This window comes from Falco punctatus (assembly GCF_963210335.1).
Source record: "Falco punctatus genome assembly, chromosome: 3".
Classification (NCBI taxonomy): Eukaryota; Metazoa; Chordata; class Aves; order Falconiformes; family Falconidae; genus Falco; species Falco punctatus.
The window spans coordinates 4,053,757-4,071,846 of NC_137582.1; the positions used below are offsets into that span (position 1 = coordinate 4,053,757).

Genomic DNA, 18,090 nt, shown 5'->3' on the forward strand with positions numbered 1-18,090 from the left:
GCACCTGGAAGATAACAAGTCAGAGCAGCAGCTGCTTCATGTAGCAGTGAAGACAAGTAGCCTGTGTGTCTTCGTCAAAAAGAAATTGTGTTGAACTGATTTAATCTTCCCTTTTAGCAATGTGACAGGCTTTAAGAATAAAGGAAAAGTAGCTGTCACAAATCTTACCATTACTAAGGATTTCAAAATGGTTGCATGTGGCATTCTCATAAGTAAGCCGCAGCAGTGTGGTCTAGATGAAAGAATGATCAATTGGGTGCAAAGCTGGTTTGATAACATATCAGAAAGGTTATCAGTGGTGCTTTGTCAGAGTGGAAGGATGTAGAAAGTGGAATTCAGCCAGGTCCATTCTGGATCCAGTCCTGGCATGTGCTTTCATTAATGAATTAGATGATAGAAAAGCAAGTATGGTTATTAAATTTTCAGATGGCATAAAGCTTGGAGGCATTGTAAGCACAGAAGGACAAGATTTGAATTCAGAATGTTCTGAAGAATTAAATAACCTGTCTGGGGTGGGAAAGGGAAAGCTGAAATTCAGCAGGGACAAGTGCAAGGTTACAAACTTCAGCTTTCACAAATATCCCAACACCACAATTTGCCAATAGCAGCCCTGTAGCAAAGTGTGGTATCACAGTAGATGACAAGCTGAATTGGTTGCGATAAAAGAGAAATCAGCACTGTACAAAAGTGAACAAACAGCGTTAGAGCTTTCAAGATGTGCAGGAATCCTTCCTTTGGCACTAGAAAGATTTCAGGTGCCATGTTCTATTCAGTTTTGAATGTGACTGCTCAGCAGAGGTGAGTAGCAGTAGTCCAGAGGAGAAAAGAACCACCAGAGATGTGGAAAACATGGCTAGCACAGAAAGATCAACAGGCACAGTGCTTCTTTAATAAGTCTCATAAGAAGCTCTTTCATAAGCTTCATGCATGTAAAAGGCTTGTTGCGAACAGGAATACAATAATCTGTTTTCTAAGTCTCTGGGGAATGGAACAAAACCCAAAAAGCTCACATTACAAGATGAAGTTTCAGTTCAAACTTCTTCAACAGTGAGACCTGCAAAGTACTGGAAAGATTTCTCTTTAGGCATAGCTTTGTGTTAATGGCCTGACCCCAGCTGAACCAACACCTTTGATGTGAGAGTCACTGCATCCTACTGAATGCAAGTCCTCATAAAGTTCATGCATGAAATGACTGGATGTGGGATCATATTGGGAGTCTCAGCAGCAGTGACCTCCAGGCTGGCTCTGTCAGACACTTAAGTCTGGCAAAACCCAGTGAGTTTCAGTACAAAGATTCAGTGTGGGCTATTCCATCTAGGCTTTGTTCGTGGTGTCACCCTCTCCCCCTCTTGCTGTTTTCTTGCTGCCTGAACTGTTCAAGGAAAGTTTGTTTGTATGGCGGTAAGAACAGAAACACATTTTATAGTTTCCCTACGGTGGCAGAAAAATAAAAAAATTCTTAACGACTGCTGAGATCTTTAACAAACATAAGAAAGCCATGGCTTAGACGTAGTATTTATTTAAGCACCATTTACTACCTGTCTCTTGGTTCACGGGCAGAACACTCTGGGGAGTGAAAACCCTTTCTTTGTATGGCTTAGAGTGATCTTCATTAGATATGCTACTTAAGCTTTCATTGCAATTTGATGTGCTAAATGATACAGAACTTGGTCATGACAGATTGCTTTGTTTCTTCTATGGTACCATTGCCCAAGCAGAGGGAATCATGTTCCATTGAATCTGGTGCCTCTGGCAGTGACTGATTTTATGCAGTTGATAATTAAACCTATCGATCCCATGGATTCATGTCAGACCGGAGCCTCTTGCACTCAGTGCTGCATCACCATAAAATTATCGTTTCTGAAGTTGGACTGTCAAGTTCTGAGATGAAGCTACAGAGCACAGAGAAAGACAGAAAGCCAGGTGGAATTGGGGTCCATTCGGCTAGCAGGAAGAGTGGCCTCTCTCAGTGATGATGGCCTTTTGGATGCATACTCTCCTGGACTAGGGAACCAAGAGAAAACCTCCGGGGACAGATCCCCAACAACTGCATGTTCACAAGCTAGCACTCTCAGATATCAGATAAGTTTATATTGTATGTAGGAGACTACCTGCAGCATCTTCTGTTTTCTCTGTGTGTGTGTGTCTGCAAAGTTGTGTTTCCTTTGATGTCTGCTAACATGCAATGTTTGAGTGATGAGCCACAAGACTTTCCAGACTTGGAAAACTGGTTGGTGCTCGGTGCTAAACTCCACTCAAAGTGAATTCAGGACTAGTCTTCCTTTTGTGAGCCTGGAAATCTGCTGCTGACTCCAAAAGGGATGAGGAGAACAACAACTGCCACTTCAGTTTTGCTTCACCAGCTCAGAGATTCCGCCACCAGTCAGTGCTCCTGGCTTGGTGACCTCCAGTTCTTTAACCACTGCTCATAGCCATTGAAAACTAAAAAGCTGAAGTTCGTGCAGAGGCAGATTGAGGGAGAAGTAAGTAAACACTAGGATCTAATCTTTCAGATTTATGGTAGCCGTAGATTGTAGACATATACTTTAAAGACAGAGGGAGCCTTTGTAACTTTCACCATGTATAAAACAAGGTGGAGTGTTACAGTCATACCTTTGGGTGAGCTAGACCGGGTTCTACAGACTGCAGGCGGTGGAGAAGCTGCCATATCCTCAGGTGAACTCTCCAGCATTAAAAATCCCTGGCTTATCTGTAGTCAGAACTTGTCTGTCTTGAGTTACCAGCCTGTGAAGTGTTACGCATTTGTATGTTAAATTAAAGAGCCCTCTGCCCTTGTATGTATTATTCCCCCTGAATTTCTATTCAGAGCTTTTTTTCACTCACTGCTTATACATTTCATTACTGTTCTGCTGCAAGAGTTCAAAGTTTTTAACTGAAAGTCCTATGCAATTCCAGGGGACAATGCTCATCTCCTACACCAGTCTGTTTGCAGTGCAGTACGGAGTGAAGGGAAATGCATGCACAACTCCCGTCAATGCTGAATGTCAGCTCTAACAATTCCTCTCTCTTCCTCCTACCCCCCCGAGTATGGATTATATCTGGGTCTTTTTGCCAGGGGCCTATATCCTAGCAGTTTGCCATTCTCTTCTCTATTATTAACACTTGAAGTTTTAATGAGCACAGGCAAAGGAGGGTGCTTAGCAACAATACAGCTAGTACATCAAATACAGGATAAGCACTTTGAGATTAGATTTTAATGCCAACTTAATGACACCACCAAGATCTAGTTATTGCTTTGTGTAACTATGCTGCTAACACAGATGCCAGAATACTGCAGTGAATATGCACTGTTTGAGTTTCCACTTTGGGAATTGGGATTTTGGAAGCAACCAGGAAAAAGGGAAAGGAAGAGGTGACAGACACTCTGGTATCAGGACAGGATTTATTTGAGCTGCATAACATATTCAGTCTGGTCAAGCAGCTTGATGGTATGGTCAAAGTGCTCTCACTCACATCGATTTCTCAGAATTCCTCTTCATCTCAACAGACTGGAGATTTACAGCAAATGCCTTGGCACTATTTATTAAAGATTACATTTTCTTGCAGGCTTTAACCCCCTTTTTAGTTCCATTCACTCCCAGGAATGACAGGTATATTATTAACAGATAGAATCAGGCTTCAGAAATTATATCTGTAGTTTTTTGAGAGAGAACTGGTTACACCAAGTGTGTGAAACCTGATCAGCCAAAAACAAAATTGAAAGCTGTAACATTCTATGAACTCCCCAAAGAAGCTAAAGTCAGCTTGCCTTTTGGGAATCACTGGCCAAGAAGCAGAAGGGGAAGGTAGCCAAAATTTGAAATGGATCCTGAAGTCCAAACCTTGTGCATCAACAGAAGAAAAACAACAAGGTAGGATCTGAAAAGTTTGACGTGGGGCATGAGAAATTGCCCTTCTTACCACTTGTCTAAGATGACACTCTGGAAGGATTCGTTGCGTTAGTCACAAGCCTCTAAAAAAGACCACAGTTCCTAGAATTTCATTCCTGCACATGTCCTAAAAAAGGTGAGTAACTTTGTCTTTTCTTGTGCCCCACTGCTTGTACTGCCTTTATGCTTATGATCCATACTAGACAAGCTTTGGAAAGACAGGGTGACTGCACATATTGGATGGGGTGGGAGGAACGGGGTAATCAGACAGCAGACCTGTTTGAGTCCAGAGAACGGATCAATGGCAGAAACAGGAACAAAGCTTTGGTCCTTCAACGTCTTTAATGTTGCCACCTTGACATTCTGTTTGACCTAGCACCAACTGCAGGAGCTACTTTACACATGGTCCCTTATCGTGTTATAAATCTCCTCTGAAAAACAACCAAGTGCAAAGGACTTTGCAGTTCCTTGTCCTGCTTTTTCATCTCTGATTTTCCATGCTGTAACAGAAAGAGCCAAGTGAGTGAGGCACCATGGACCCTTTACTCCTCTCTTCCCTATGTCACACATCCTAGAAATAATCAGCTGCAGGAAAACTGAACTGGTGTGCTGTTATTGCATGCCTGTTATTGCCATGCATTGCTTTATTACTGCGTGATATAGTACTTCTATACTGAAACTGGTTACTGTACCACCAAAAAGTGACTGCTGGTTTGAAAGCTTCACAGAGGTCTGGGGTGGACCCAGGGGCAGAGCAGTGTTAAAATCAGTTCATGCTAAGAACATCTGGAGTTGTGTTTTGCCACCCAGTAAAATTCCAGCATTGATTCAGATGTCTTATTCTCCTCGCACTGATCTTTGCTACGAGGATATGAAAATAACTGAAAAGAGACTTAACGGTCCGTGTATCGATGCCGCAAGCCCTTTCTCTCTCCTTTTCTCTGTGAACTCTGAAAGAACACGTTCGGCTCCCAGCAGGCCTGACTCAGCCCTTCTTCTTTCCAGGAAAGACAACAAGCTGCAGCTTTCTGTATGTTGGCCAAAGGAGAAATAGGAAACAAAGGAGACAGAGGGCAAAGAAAAGCATTTATAAGGGAATGAGAGGCTTTTGATGAGAAAATAATGAAACACAAAGATAATGTCAGAGGGAGTAGCCACCGAGAAAACACCCACAAAGAGCAAAGCTAAGGAGAGGTGGGAGGAACATGCTGATGAGAGGCTAAGGGAGAGAGCAAAATGAAACAGCAAAGAGTCTCAGCAAATTTCTATAATGTGACACTGATGAAGCCTTTTATGATTATAGACAGGGATTCTCAGAAATTCCTGTTCCCTTGCAGGAAGTTTGCATACTCATATTTTAATATCTCTAAACACTTTCCCAGCTTTGGTAGCTGTGGAAACTTTTTGCTTGTGCTGCATAGCTCTAAATCTGGGCTACCCCTGTGCATCACCAGCCATTGTGGAGCAGTATCACTGAGGTCTGCTCTGGACAGACTGACACAACAACTCCAGGGACACGTGGCCTCCAGAGAGTGTGACAGCACTGCACAGAGATGCTTTTTGGGAAAAAGAGGGTGAGAAATATACTATGTCCTGATAAAGCAATGGAGACATCACTCGCATGATACCTTGTGGGACCTGGACACAGGTTAGTTCTTATCCAGAGCCAGACAGAAGCCTGAGCTGATTCAACCTGTGTGTTGAATGTAAAATACTATGGAAAGTCATGAGATTCTGAGCTACCTGAAGCAAAGCCAAATCCACAAGTCAGCATTGCCTTAAATGCTTCCAGAAATCTCAGCCTGCACTTCAGGTCCAGGCTCAGGCATCGACCCAGTGTGCAAACAAACAGTACGGATTATTGTTGTTTACATACCACCAGTTGTTTACCTGACTCTATCCTCTCAGACGAGCTGTTTGTTGTGCTCAGGCTGGAATTCTGTGTGCAACATTTCCTGAGATAGGTCTACACAACTATAAATAAATAAAAAAAAAAGTCAGTTGTCCCTGAATGATTTTTTGAAAGGTATATACACCACCATTCAATACTGATGTAAAAATAAAAAAGACTGCCAGAGAAATCTTACAGCTTTCGGTAAGTGAGGAAGCTCCACAGAGTGATTTCACCAGTTTTTCCCACCTGAAACACATTTTGTTCACGCTGTTGATTTGCATGGAATAAATCCATCTCAGTCATTTCAAAAGGACTGACACCAGTTGTCTAGTCTCTCTAAGTCCTATGAAATGACAAAAAGTAGTCTCTGATCTCTTCAGGGCCTTTGCTGCAGACTTCAGGGGGAGGACTTTGAAGTGGATTCCCCTCAAAATTGCATGAACAGTAGTTGCATCCCCAGTCCAGGTCCACCACCTCCCCAAAGGTTCCTGGAAGGGGCCATAGATGGCTGTTTCCCAGACAAAAAGATTCCTTAAAAGACAGACATCCTTGGGGAGACTCTCCCAGTGAGCTGAAGAGCAATAGCAACGTTTCCAGTTTCTCCAGATGCCAAATGCTGTAGGGGATCGTGCCTATTTTGTTGTCACTCACATCCAGAAGGATGAGGCTGCTCAGCTGGCAGAGGGGCGCAGGCAGCCCGGTGAGGCTGTTGTTGGCCAGGCGGAGGTTGTGCAGCCTTTGAAGTGCCCCCATTTCTGGTGGCAGCCAGCTCAGGCTGTTGTTGCTCAGTGAGCCTCTCCAAGTGACTCCAAGTGCCAATTCTGGCAGGGATTTTCTTCAAGTTGTTGGAGTCCACGTAGAGGCAGGTTAGGTTCCTCAGGTGACTGATCTTTTTGGGGGAGCCGCTCCATCCAGTACCTTAGGCAGCTCTCCCATTCTGTGCTCATCTCCAGGCCCTGCAGCTGGTCCAAGCTGAAGACCTGCACGAGAACTGGTGCCAGCTTTGTCTGAGATCTTCAGTTTCTTCTTCCCTTCATACTTCAGAGCATGCTGGGTAGGATCCCTCCAGAGTGGACTGGGGCCTTTAGCGTCACATCTGAAAGATGTGGCTGCATCCACTGTCTCACCAGAACTGTGGTGGGGTGAACCAAGGGGGTCACTGACAATTTGTTGCACGTTCCACAGGCAACCTCTGAGGTTTTTAGTGGGTCAGGGCCTGCTGTCAGCTTTCCTCTCTGCTGGGCACACTACCAACACTCACGCAGAGTGTTTGGGTTGCTCAGATACATCCCACAGAGTAAACACTTGGCCTTCTCACTTGATCAGGTGTTTCCCTTCAGGATCTGCAGCATGCGTAAAACCCAGCTCCTGGGCTATGACCTTGGCTTTTGTGCCTGCAGCCAGTAAGCTGGTGGTAATTATCTGCCAGTGTTCAGAAAGTGAAACAGCAGCGCTGTGCCTCTGCTTTTCAGAAGATTCGTTCATATCTTTGGGTGTAGCTCTCTCCTGGGAGCACCAAAGGTGCCATTGTCTAAGGAATTCACATTGCCCAGGCCCAGGGGATTGCAATGGCAGCAACAAAGCTGAGCAGATAAAGCACATGGTAAATGGGACAAGATAAAGCACATGGCAAACAGGACAAGGGGCAGACAAATGCAGAGCTGGTGGCTTGGGAGCTGGAAACAACGAGGACATCCTGTCCTCAGGTCAGTTTGTGCCTTTAACATTCAGCAAACACAATAAAGAATCGGTTTTGAAATCTGGAAGTCCTTCTCCCTCCTGCTGGGTGTATGAACTCCTGCACCACAGAGATACTGTCTTTCTTGTGCTGCACTTGCTCTGGCATATTTAAAAGCAAATTTTTATTCCTCACTGGTATAGCTTTTTGAAGGAGATGTAAAATGCCAGGTTTATCCCAAGGCACTCAGCACAGGATGCGATATAGAGAGCAGGGCATTTTCCTGGAAGGAGGAAATTGCATGTTTGAAGCCTCAGGCTGAGAAAGCCCACCTCTTTTACTTCTTCTTCTAATCCTTAAGGCTTTCAGCTAAAAGATGCTTAGGACAACAATTTAAAATGCTTTTCAAGGAGAGAGGTCTCCACAGCATCTCACAAGCTATTAAAGGTAGAAGACAATGTATTAGAGGTATGGTCCAAGCAGGTCTGGTCACGTCTGGTGAAAGGGGAGCATGCCAGCTTTGCTTTCACACCCTGCTCAGTTCTGGTCTCTTGTAGTTTCACTCTGGCTGGCAACCCAGAGGGATGGGGAGGAGAATCAGAAAGGAATGCAAAACCCAAGGGTTGAGATAAGAACAATTTAATAGGTAAAGCAAAAGCCACACACACAAGCAAAGCAAAACAAGGAATTTGTTCACTACTTCCCCTGGGCAGGCAGGTGTTCAGCCATCCCCAGGACAGCAGGGCTCCATCATGTGTAACTGGGACTTGGGAAGAAAAACGCCATTATGCCAGATGTCCCCCCCTTCCTTCTTCTTCCCCCAGTTTATATACTCAGCATGACATCTTATGGTATGGAACATCCCTTTGGCTGGTTCAGCTCAGCTATCCTGACTGTGTCCCCTCCCAATTTCCCATGCACCCCCCCCCCAGCCTTCTTGCTGGCAAGGCCCAAGGAACTGAAAAGTCCTTGACTTAGTATAAACATCACCCAGCATCAGTGTCCTATCAGCATTATTCTCACATCATAGCCAAAACACAGCACCGTACTAGCTACTAAGAAGAAAGTTAACACCATCCCAGCTGAAATCAAGACATCTCCTCAGCCCAGATGGTCCTGAGTATGCTGGAGCTTGTGTCCCAGCACCAGGGGAGTGCGTGGCCACGCACATAAGGTGGCAGGTGCTAGGAGCCCTCTATCCAGACAATGCTGACAAGAAAATTTTGGGGTTATTGGTCAACCTTCTGAACTTACACTTCAGATTCTGTTGTTTTTAAATTGGGTTTCACCCTGAAATACAGATTTTTAAAGCTGTTACATAGCAGCTGTTACCCTTTACTTGGATTCAGAGTGCAAATACCATGACCCTATAAAAATCAAGTTCTGAATTTCCTCCAGATTTATTTTCAGAATCTGTAAGAGAAAACTGTATCACTTGCCTTGTATCCAGCAGTGTTGTGAAGTTGTTTTGGCATTATAAGCTACTGGGATGCTGGTGGATGGAGTCAGGCCTGCAGGGTTTCCCAGTAGGGACTGCATAAGCTATTGAGCTGTGACTATCATAGCTGAGTATGCAATAGCGTGAGCAGATCCTGGGGTCATCACCCTGTACTAGCTTCACCAAGAAAGGGTGGACATTTTACATGGAAAAGATTCAGCAGAACTTGAGAAAGTCTTGTAGTTCTTCAAAAGAAAGAATGGGTACAATAGCTTGGAAATATGTGTACATCAGAGATTAATACAGCAGCCAAGGAAAAATGAGTTTTCACTTGCAGGGGAACGCTGCTTACCAGAAATGACAGGCCTCACAATTAACCATAAAAATAAACTCAACTCACATCAAGAAAGTGCTGAAGAAGTAATTGCAAATATAATAATTTCAGATTTGGATTAAAACCATCCCCCACATTACTAAGAGGAAAAATGTGTTTCTAAGAACACATTGTCGAACACTTCTGTCCTGTGAAATAAACTGAATTGCGGTGTGTGCTGCCTTATGCTTAAACATGTTTAGATTAGATATAAGGAAAAATTCTTCACTATGAGGGTGGTGAAGCACTGGAATAGGTTGCTTAGGGAATCTGTGGATGGCCCATCCCTGGAAGTGCTCAAGGCCAGATTGGATGAGGCTTTGAGCAACCTGGTCTAGTTGAAGATGTCCCTGCCCGTGGCAGTGGGGTTGGAACTAGATGGTCTTTAAGGTCCCTTCCAATCCAAACCATTTTATGATTCTATGATCCCTTCAAATCAAAACCCAAGTCTTTCAGACAGTGTGTCATGCCGAGCCAAAAGTGTGGTCAGAGAGAGGTTTTTGTGATGTTGGTCACTGTTCTCTTGTTGCATTTTTTCACACCTGGAGTTTGACCCTGGATTTTCCTTTACCAAGGTGGCCAGTTCTTTCCTGGTTCATCTTGCAGGACATCCTTCTTCCTGATGCTGATCAGTGGCTCATTGAGAATGTCAGAGTATGATTGATGTCCCTCTGTCAAATTGCTCCCTTGTGGTTTCTACATGAGGTTCATGAACCAAAATGTAAAACAAAAAGAGTCCATATTTTCAACACATGACCTCCCCAGAGACCCAGCAGGGTATTCTCATTCTCAGTTCAGACAAACTCCAACAAGAATTATGCCAGCATCAGTATTTTTGAGTCAAGCTACTCAAGGTATTCAGAAGTTAGCCCTTACAGCAAAAATCTCCTTTGTAAAGCAGCTCTGAAAACTACCTCCTGTTTGTCATGTCTTCATGATTTTTTAAATGAGCTGTTCTCATTTCACAAGTCAGGAGAGAAAAACTGTGACTCCCTGGTTTAAACCAAATTGATAAAGCTTCCTTTTCTTAATTCAACTTCACCATTTACAAAGGTGTTGAAAGAAAAGTCCAGACTCTGATGGACTCATTACCTTAAGGACCTCAGGTGCCAAAATGGGACGTAAGAGGCAACTGGGTGGCTGATGCAGAGGATCTTCCCCCAGCAGCGCTGGGTCTGTAGAAACAGCAATAAGGAGGACTCCTGGTCCCTGCTGCATGCTCACCCCTTACAGGGCTGCAGACTGGGGAAGGAGCCTGCCTTCACTGCCAGACTGACTTTGTCCCTGTGCTGCTCTTACCCCCTGTGCCATGGAGCAGAAGCCTTAACCCTCATCAGCACCGGCCTCCAGCTCATGGAGGCTGAAAGAGGTGGTAGTGGATTTTTTTTTCAGTCTATAATGTTCCTGTTGAGTTAGTGCAGTCATTTTAAGAAAATTTTCCTGTTATTCCCTGGTACAAGGACAGCACAGGTTCATGCTTTAACCTTGTCCCTCTCCCTCTAAGCTGCCTGGCTGCTAGTCACATAGCACCCAACACCTCATCATCTGCAACACGTATATTCTGACACCAACCCAGTAATGATGGAGGATAAGGACAGCTACCAGAAGATCTTTTTTCCACTAAGACCTCATTACAGTAGGCAATAGAGCCCAGAGTGCTTCAGCTGCCTCCTTTAGGATGAGCTGAATTGTTTTCCAGGCTCCCCAGCTCACACTGGAGCCACCAAAGTGCAGGTGCCATGGCTTGACTCTGAATCCCACTGTGAGAGACTAAGCATGGGATTCAGATACCTAGACATAAGCATCTTACATCACTTGACGTGATACATAATCTCCCCTAGGGTCACTCATTGCACATCTGGAAAGACCCCCCTAGGTCACATCATCACATCTATCAGTCCCCTGTCTCTGGCACCCAAGACATTGTCAGATGGTGACACTCAGCCATGCCTAGGCATCTTATCCTGCTCCAGAAGCTGTCAAAATGCAATCTATAGCAAGGCAGAGCTTGGCCAGTTTCCACATTAAAAGACTGGAACATCAGTAAACTCTAATTTATCTCTTAAAAAATAACATTATTACTTTTTTTAATTGCCCAGAATGTAAAATCTGTGTTCATCTCCCAGCAAGTTCTGTGGTCAGAGCACAGAGCTCGGGCTTAGCTGCTACTGCATTTTTATTGTCTTTGTGAAAAAAAACCCACATACATTTGGGTTTGTCCTGAACAGAGTAGTAGCCTTGCTTTGTTTACACATTTCCAAATAAACATAGAACAGAGTTCAGCCTTACACAGTTTAACTAGCCCACATTAACTAGGGGTGGGAAAAGGACAGCTCAGGAAAACAGCATCATAAAACTGTATTGAGAAGAGCCACTCACAAGTGGCAAAGGGAAATAATCCATTCCCTGCTACAGCCTCCAAGAAGCAGCTAATTCAAAACTGTTCAGAAAACAACTATAAATTAAATAATTTACCACGCAAAAATATTTTCCCCAAATGATCCTGTTGTTTTGGTTTGTTTTTTTAATTTGTTTGACAGGTAAAAAAAATAATGGAACAGCGGTCTGTTTGCTAGAATTGCAATAATTTACACACTTGATTTAAAACAAAAAGAAAAAAAAAAAAAAAGGAACAACCCACAGTGATGCCATAAACCCCATGTGTCATTATCACCTTTTAAATACGCAAATAATAAGTTTTCTGGCCCTCTAATGCAATTTTAACAGTATATCCTCTCTTACCACAGAACCAGCCAAAACAAAACCCCACAAAACCATCAGCGTATTCCTGGGTTTAAACCTCAGACTCCCTGAACAGACTTTATGACAATGTCCCAAACACTTTGTTGCAGAGACAGGAGCACTGAAATGCAAAAGCCTTCTCTCATTCAAGAGCAGTTAGGGGAGAGGCCATCAGCACCACATCTGCCCTACCTGCCACCATACGCTTGCGTGTATGGTCACCTTGCAAGGTGCTGGACAGACAATACATGTCTGCTTGTCACCTTCTAGCACACACCATCACCTGCTCAGGCACAGAGGCATCTGCATTTTCTGGAGGGCATCTTCTGACCATGCCCAGGGCTGTATTTGTAGGTTTACTGGCTGTCCAGATGGCAGCCCTAATTTGGAAGGTAATCTCAGGCCAGATTGCAAACACTTGCGAACAGACTGAGGCAAAAACTTGCGGTTTTTGAAATCCTGCAAAAACACCCTCTCTTCTTACCTTTTATTGTAGGTGACTTCCTAGGTACATTCCTGTAGAGCTTGCTTCTGAAAGAGGTGGCAGCCATAGAAACCTTCGTTTGATGACTATACCCATAGAAACTGGGTGGCTATAAGCACAGGTCTTGATCCAGGTCTGCAGCATGTGTCTTGTACTCCTCTCACTAGCAACAGATTCTGCTTGGGAAATGCCATTTCACTGACCAGAGAGAAAACAGGGTTGAAGAAAAAGCAGGGAAATGGCATCTACTGAAGTGAGGGCACAAACAGTCTGGGCAGTCTCCAGGACCAGACTGAACAGAAAGCCGTAACGCTAGGGAGTGTGCTGGAGCAAAGGGAATCGGGCTGTGTCCCCTTTTCTGGGTAGAGAAGCTGCAGAGCCATGGTCTGTGCCTGACCCATGCAGACCTTTTAACTGCTATTAAACATACAGGTGAGTCCCTCATGTTCCTAACGCAGACTTCTCACAACAGCTGTAACAGACATTCAAATGAAAAGGGTTATCAAAAAAAACACAACCTAGATCTTCATCAGCTAGATACCATCTCACCCACTGGGGGTTGGAATAGCTGACCTTTAAAAGTCCCTTCCAACCTAAACTATTCTATGATTCTATGATGTCACAGGGGTCAAAGACCCTGAGATTTGTTTAACAGAACATCATTAAGTATCTACCCTTCACTTGGTGCACTGGAATATATTGAAGTCTACGTCACACATAGTACATGCATACACAGATGATGAGAGACAATCTCCAGAGGCTGAGTCACTGTCATGACAGGAATTAAATGTCATATTAACATGGTCCAGCCAACATGTTTGACCTCCATAAAACCTGCTCATTGCCATCACATTTATTCAAAACGATGTCTTGTGCCATGTTGGGAGGTAACTCTTGAGTAGGAACCCTGTTCTGCCTCACCACTGGGGGGTCAAATCTCACTTAGCCTGGACTGGGAAAAATGGTTAAATACAATGTGATCGACATGCTTGCTTAATACAGAAATAGGGCAAGCTGACCTAAGATGCAGTACAGTAACAGATATACCATTGAGAGTTACTTAGAAGTCGTAAGCTTTTCACTTCACAATATTTTCACTTTGATTGCTCTTTCCATAGCAAGAAACACAGTAAAATCAAATCAGAGTTTATTTGCATAAGAAATAGCAAAAATAGCACCACTGAGAGCTACACAGTAAAAACTGTTTAACCATGGCACGTGAACATGTTATTTAATTTCATTTTTCAGTAAAGCAGAGGCAAATTTTATCTGCTGTTGGGTGAGAGGGTGGCTCCAGTCTCTGGGATTTAGCCTCAGGGTCTGATCCTGGGGTGGTTATAGACAGCTGTGGCTTGTGTCTGGCTTAGCCAGCTTGGAAGCACCATGCCATATGGTGAACATGCCAGCAGGGCAGGGTGCCTCTTTTCCATCTCCAAAAGACCGGATGAGATTTCCAAACACATTCAGCACTTAGTGCCTGTGTCAGGTTCATTACTCCAGTCTCTCACTACAAACTGCTTTGTGCAGAAGAGTTTAGAAAATGCAGCTGCTTTGCTGGCTGGCACATATATCCAAGGCTCGATCACCTCTCAGATCCTCACCTTTGTGGGTGGGCGGGCACGTCTTGGTCAGAGGGTTAAACTCATAAATGTTGTATCATGAAGGTCTTTTCCAGACTCTATCCCCTCTTTACTTTCTCTTTGCATTCTCAGGTTGATTTTGGCAATTAGCTGATAGGAGAAAAGGGCCAGCATCTGACTTTTCGCTTTTGCTCTCAAAGATAATTTCCTCCAGGTTTCTGAACAACCAACCTGCAACTTCTCACCTACCATCTAAAACACAGCCTTGCCAAGTTATTGTCATAGTGGTTCATCCAAAATGGTGAAGTCACACTTGGCTTCCTGAGATTTTTAACACCAGGTGACTTTCTGTGTTCTCTGGCTGACTTTTGGGTGAAGAAGCGGTAGGGAGCTGTGTGTGCACTGACAATGAACAGGGATTTGGCATCCCTGAGCTGACAGAGGACAGCATCAAAGCTTTTTGTGGAGGCATCTCCCTGACGGAAGGAAGAAAAGCTCCATCTGGTAGAACCAAACCCTCTGAGTACTGAAGTTCTTGCACAAGGAGCCGTGAGGAGGCTTAGATCATCTCTGTGGCTTCTTCAGGCCTTACTGTGAGATCCCACATGGTCCCATAAAAAGTAGCTCCTATAGGATACAGATTCACTTATGGGCAGAACATTACATTTAACAGGGATCTTCTTGGAAACAAAGACTGGCTGTTCGTAACTCTCTGTCCATTGTGAGTTGAATGTACTGGAGGCCTCTTTTCCAGCTTTGGCATGGCTTTAACTCCCTGCCTTCCACAGGGATGGCAGATAGCACCAACGATCTTGTAAAAAGCCTGCTTCTCACAGTTAATACCCCAGGCTGCAGGATTTGATTCCCATTTCAAGGGTGACAGGTAAAGCTTTGGAAAGAATTAACCAGATAACATACAAAATTTTGGCATTAGAATGGTTTTGCGTAAAAGGCTACACAATGCATTGATATTATATGCTCTTCGAAAGAGAAAAAACCACTTATTTTTAATATTTTAATATGCCCTGATGTTAGAGAAACCAAAACCAAATTCACATATCACATATCACATCAAAGATAATAATAATATTATAATTCATAAAAATATTCTGACCGACCGGCAGCATTTGTGGGCTTTAGAAGGCCTCCCACGAAAGAAACACAGTTGAAGACATCTGAGAGCTCTTGGCAGACGTGATGAATTCAAGTTTCAAAAACAAGTCTGAGGATACTCCTGGCATGCTAGGGTCCTTTGACATTGGCAGGTCTGGCAGCCAGGCTTGCATAGTAAGCACACTGAGCAGGGTCACACTGTCCGTTGGCTCCTGGAGGTCCCTGTGGACCCAAGAGACCAGGCAAACCAGCTTCCCCTTGAGGGCCGGGCGGTCCTGGCACCCCATCTTTGGCATAACCAGGCTCCCCTGGGAGGCCTAAAATAAAAACAAAATGACCTTGATGAGTGACACCCCCAGGGTGCAGTACTCAGCAGTGTAAAATCACAGGAGATGGCTTTGCTGCCAAACTGGGATGCAGCCATCAGCTTCGACAGATCTGGGTATGGCCAGCAGGTATCTACAAGGATGTGACAAGTGTGTCTGCTCTGAAAGGAAGATTTCCACCCCTTACGGCATCCCTGGGCTGCACAACCCTGCTATGGCTGCTCTTCCTCTATCACCACACTTCACAGTGTGCAGCTTCACAGGCCAGCTCATGACATAGAGTCCTCACAGAGAGGAGGTGAGGATGGGAAAGCTGGAGGCAAGAGGCAACTTTGGGATATAACTCATTTGTACAAAGGATAGCGGGTCCATTGTGAATTTAAGGCAATGCAGGGTCAGTTTGCCAAACGCAGACCATGGAGTTATGAAGGCTTCCCATAGTCTCCTCCCCCAACTAAACAGGGTGAAGGCAAAACTGATCAACGGCTCCTAATAAAGCAAACTGTATTTGCTGCTCCTGTGCCAGCAAAGGTAAAGCACGAGCTGTATGCCTGAGGCACAGGTGTTGGATATGACCTTTTATAACATCTGAAACTGCCTGAGTCTCTGGGTTCAGCTTGGTCATAACAAGATTCTGGCAAGGGCAGATAGGACACTTCACAGTGTATCTAGTAATTAAAGCTTCACTTGGATTTGTCCCAAAGGTCGGTTAACCTAGCTGCTACCGAGATGAATCATTATACCTGTCGATCAGGATGAGTAAACAAAGGTGGCCAGATATGATGCCAGTGGTATATTTCTTCCCTTTGAGCCATTTTCTACAGGAATTCTGTAAGCTGTATTTATGTTATCCTGATCATCTATCTAATATGGCAGAGATCTGTGTCCTTGTAGCAGTTCTGAGTGATGTGTTTTGTGGAATGTCCTCAATAAACACACCTGGAATTCCTGGAGGACCTATTTCCCCTCGTTGGCCAATGCCAGTGTCTCCTTTCTCACCCTTTTCTCCTCTTTCTCCTGTAGAGAGGCAAAGAAAAATAATGAACTGATGATCATGATCAACACAGCTAAAGAATACTACCATAGGTCTTCCACACTGAAGGCAACATATCTGCTAAAAATAGTTCCTAGCTGTGGCTAGTCCTCTGAGATGGGAGGTTAAGTGGGAATGTAGACTCACCCAACTGCAATTCTGGCCAGAGGTGGAACACACGAGCAACTGTTGGTCACATTCACCATCTCTGATTCAACAGAATAAGGCTGCTTCTAACACATGCATTTTGAGGACCACTTAGATGCTACTAACAGGAGAGGTGGATGCCCAAGTGCAGTGGACACACCCATTTATCTGCCTGCCCAAACACACCAGGTTTCACTCGCCTTTGGGACCAATTGGTCCAGGTGGCCCTTCAGACCCAGTCTGTCCAGGCCGGCCAGGTTCTCCTGGAGGGCCAGTTCTTCCTGGGAGTCCTTCCTTCCCGGGGGGACCAGGAGGTCCTGGTCTGCCATGGGATGCTTTTACTTGTGCAGGCTGTATCTGTGCCAGGAGATAGGCTAACTTTGCTGTAAAGAGAGGGAAATGGTTTTGTTAGACTAGAAGGTCAGTATTCCAAGAGATGAAGAGCCAGAACCAGTGGCCCAGTGAAGTCCAAATATTGCCACAGATCAATTTTTCAGGGCCACCGATTTGTTGTCCCTACATAATCCTTCCCCGTAAGCCATGATGGTGCCTCCCTGACCCTCTCTAAATTATTTAATCCTCATTTCTCAGTAGCTTTATACTTCCTCCAAATTTCATACTTAATCCTAAACATTTATATCATCCTCTGCTCCTCGTCCACCACAGAGCTGAAATGTCCCTTCCTTTAGCTGTGCAGCTGGTGGATTTCTGTCAGATTGGAAACATTGCTGCTCTGCAAAGAAAAGCCTGTTTCCACTGCTTCTGCTACACAGAGTGCGATGCTACATGACTGCTCTGTAGGCAGAAAACTTACTTTTCTTCTTCTGGGTTGTTACGCATGTGGAGTTAAAGCTAATGTACCTATCTCTGGCTGTGAAGTCTGAAACTAAAGCAGCATATTCTCCAATTGCCAAGCAGGCACATTGCTTGCTACTTCCATATTAAGACCCTGAACAGCCTAGAGAGCTCTTAAGACTTACTCAGCATCACAAAAACACCCTACAGAATAGAGTGAGAAGGGGGTTCTATCTTCTCTTCATTGATGCAAAATCTTGAGTGCTTTTAGATTGGTGTGGAATTGGAAGTCTGAGAGTGTGTGAATAAAATCCTTCAAATAAATCACTCCTTTGAACCGTGATCTTTAGCATGGAGGAAAATGCCTGCAGCTAGGTGTCAGCTGCTCCAAGAGCCGTTTGAGAAGCAGCACTACAGCTCTGCATCTCACTGTAAATGGGGTCAGTAGTGGTCTGCAATTCATGTACTTTGAGCGAAGCAGCAGCCTACATCCACCCCCTCTTATACTGGTGAGTATCAAATGTCATAGTCAAAAATTAGGAACCTTTCTCCTCCAGCTGGGACCTCAAAAGCAAGTTTACATCCTTCTCTGATTAC

The 18,090-nt window shown here is 44.4% G+C and overlaps 1 protein-coding gene across 2 annotated transcripts in view; it reads right to left on the reverse strand.

Annotated features, from left to right (window-relative positions):
- Positions 1 to 13,629: 13,629 nt before the first annotated feature.
- COL22A1 (collagen type XXII alpha 1 chain) overlaps positions 13,630 to 18,090 on the reverse strand; it is a 237,065-nt gene continuing 232,604 nt past the window's right edge. For both annotated transcript variants that reach the window (XM_080381170.1, XM_080381171.1), the window contains 3 exons: positions 16,899 to 17,081; positions 16,458 to 16,535; positions 13,630 to 15,509 (listed from right to left, as the gene is read on the reverse strand). In XM_080381170.1, coding sequence (XP_080237296.1) covers positions 15,322 to 15,509; positions 16,458 to 16,535; positions 16,899 to 17,081 — 449 coding nt within the window. In that variant the 3' untranslated portion in view covers positions 13,630 to 15,321. The remainder of the gene's footprint in view (positions 15,510 to 16,457; positions 16,536 to 16,898; positions 17,082 to 18,090) is intronic.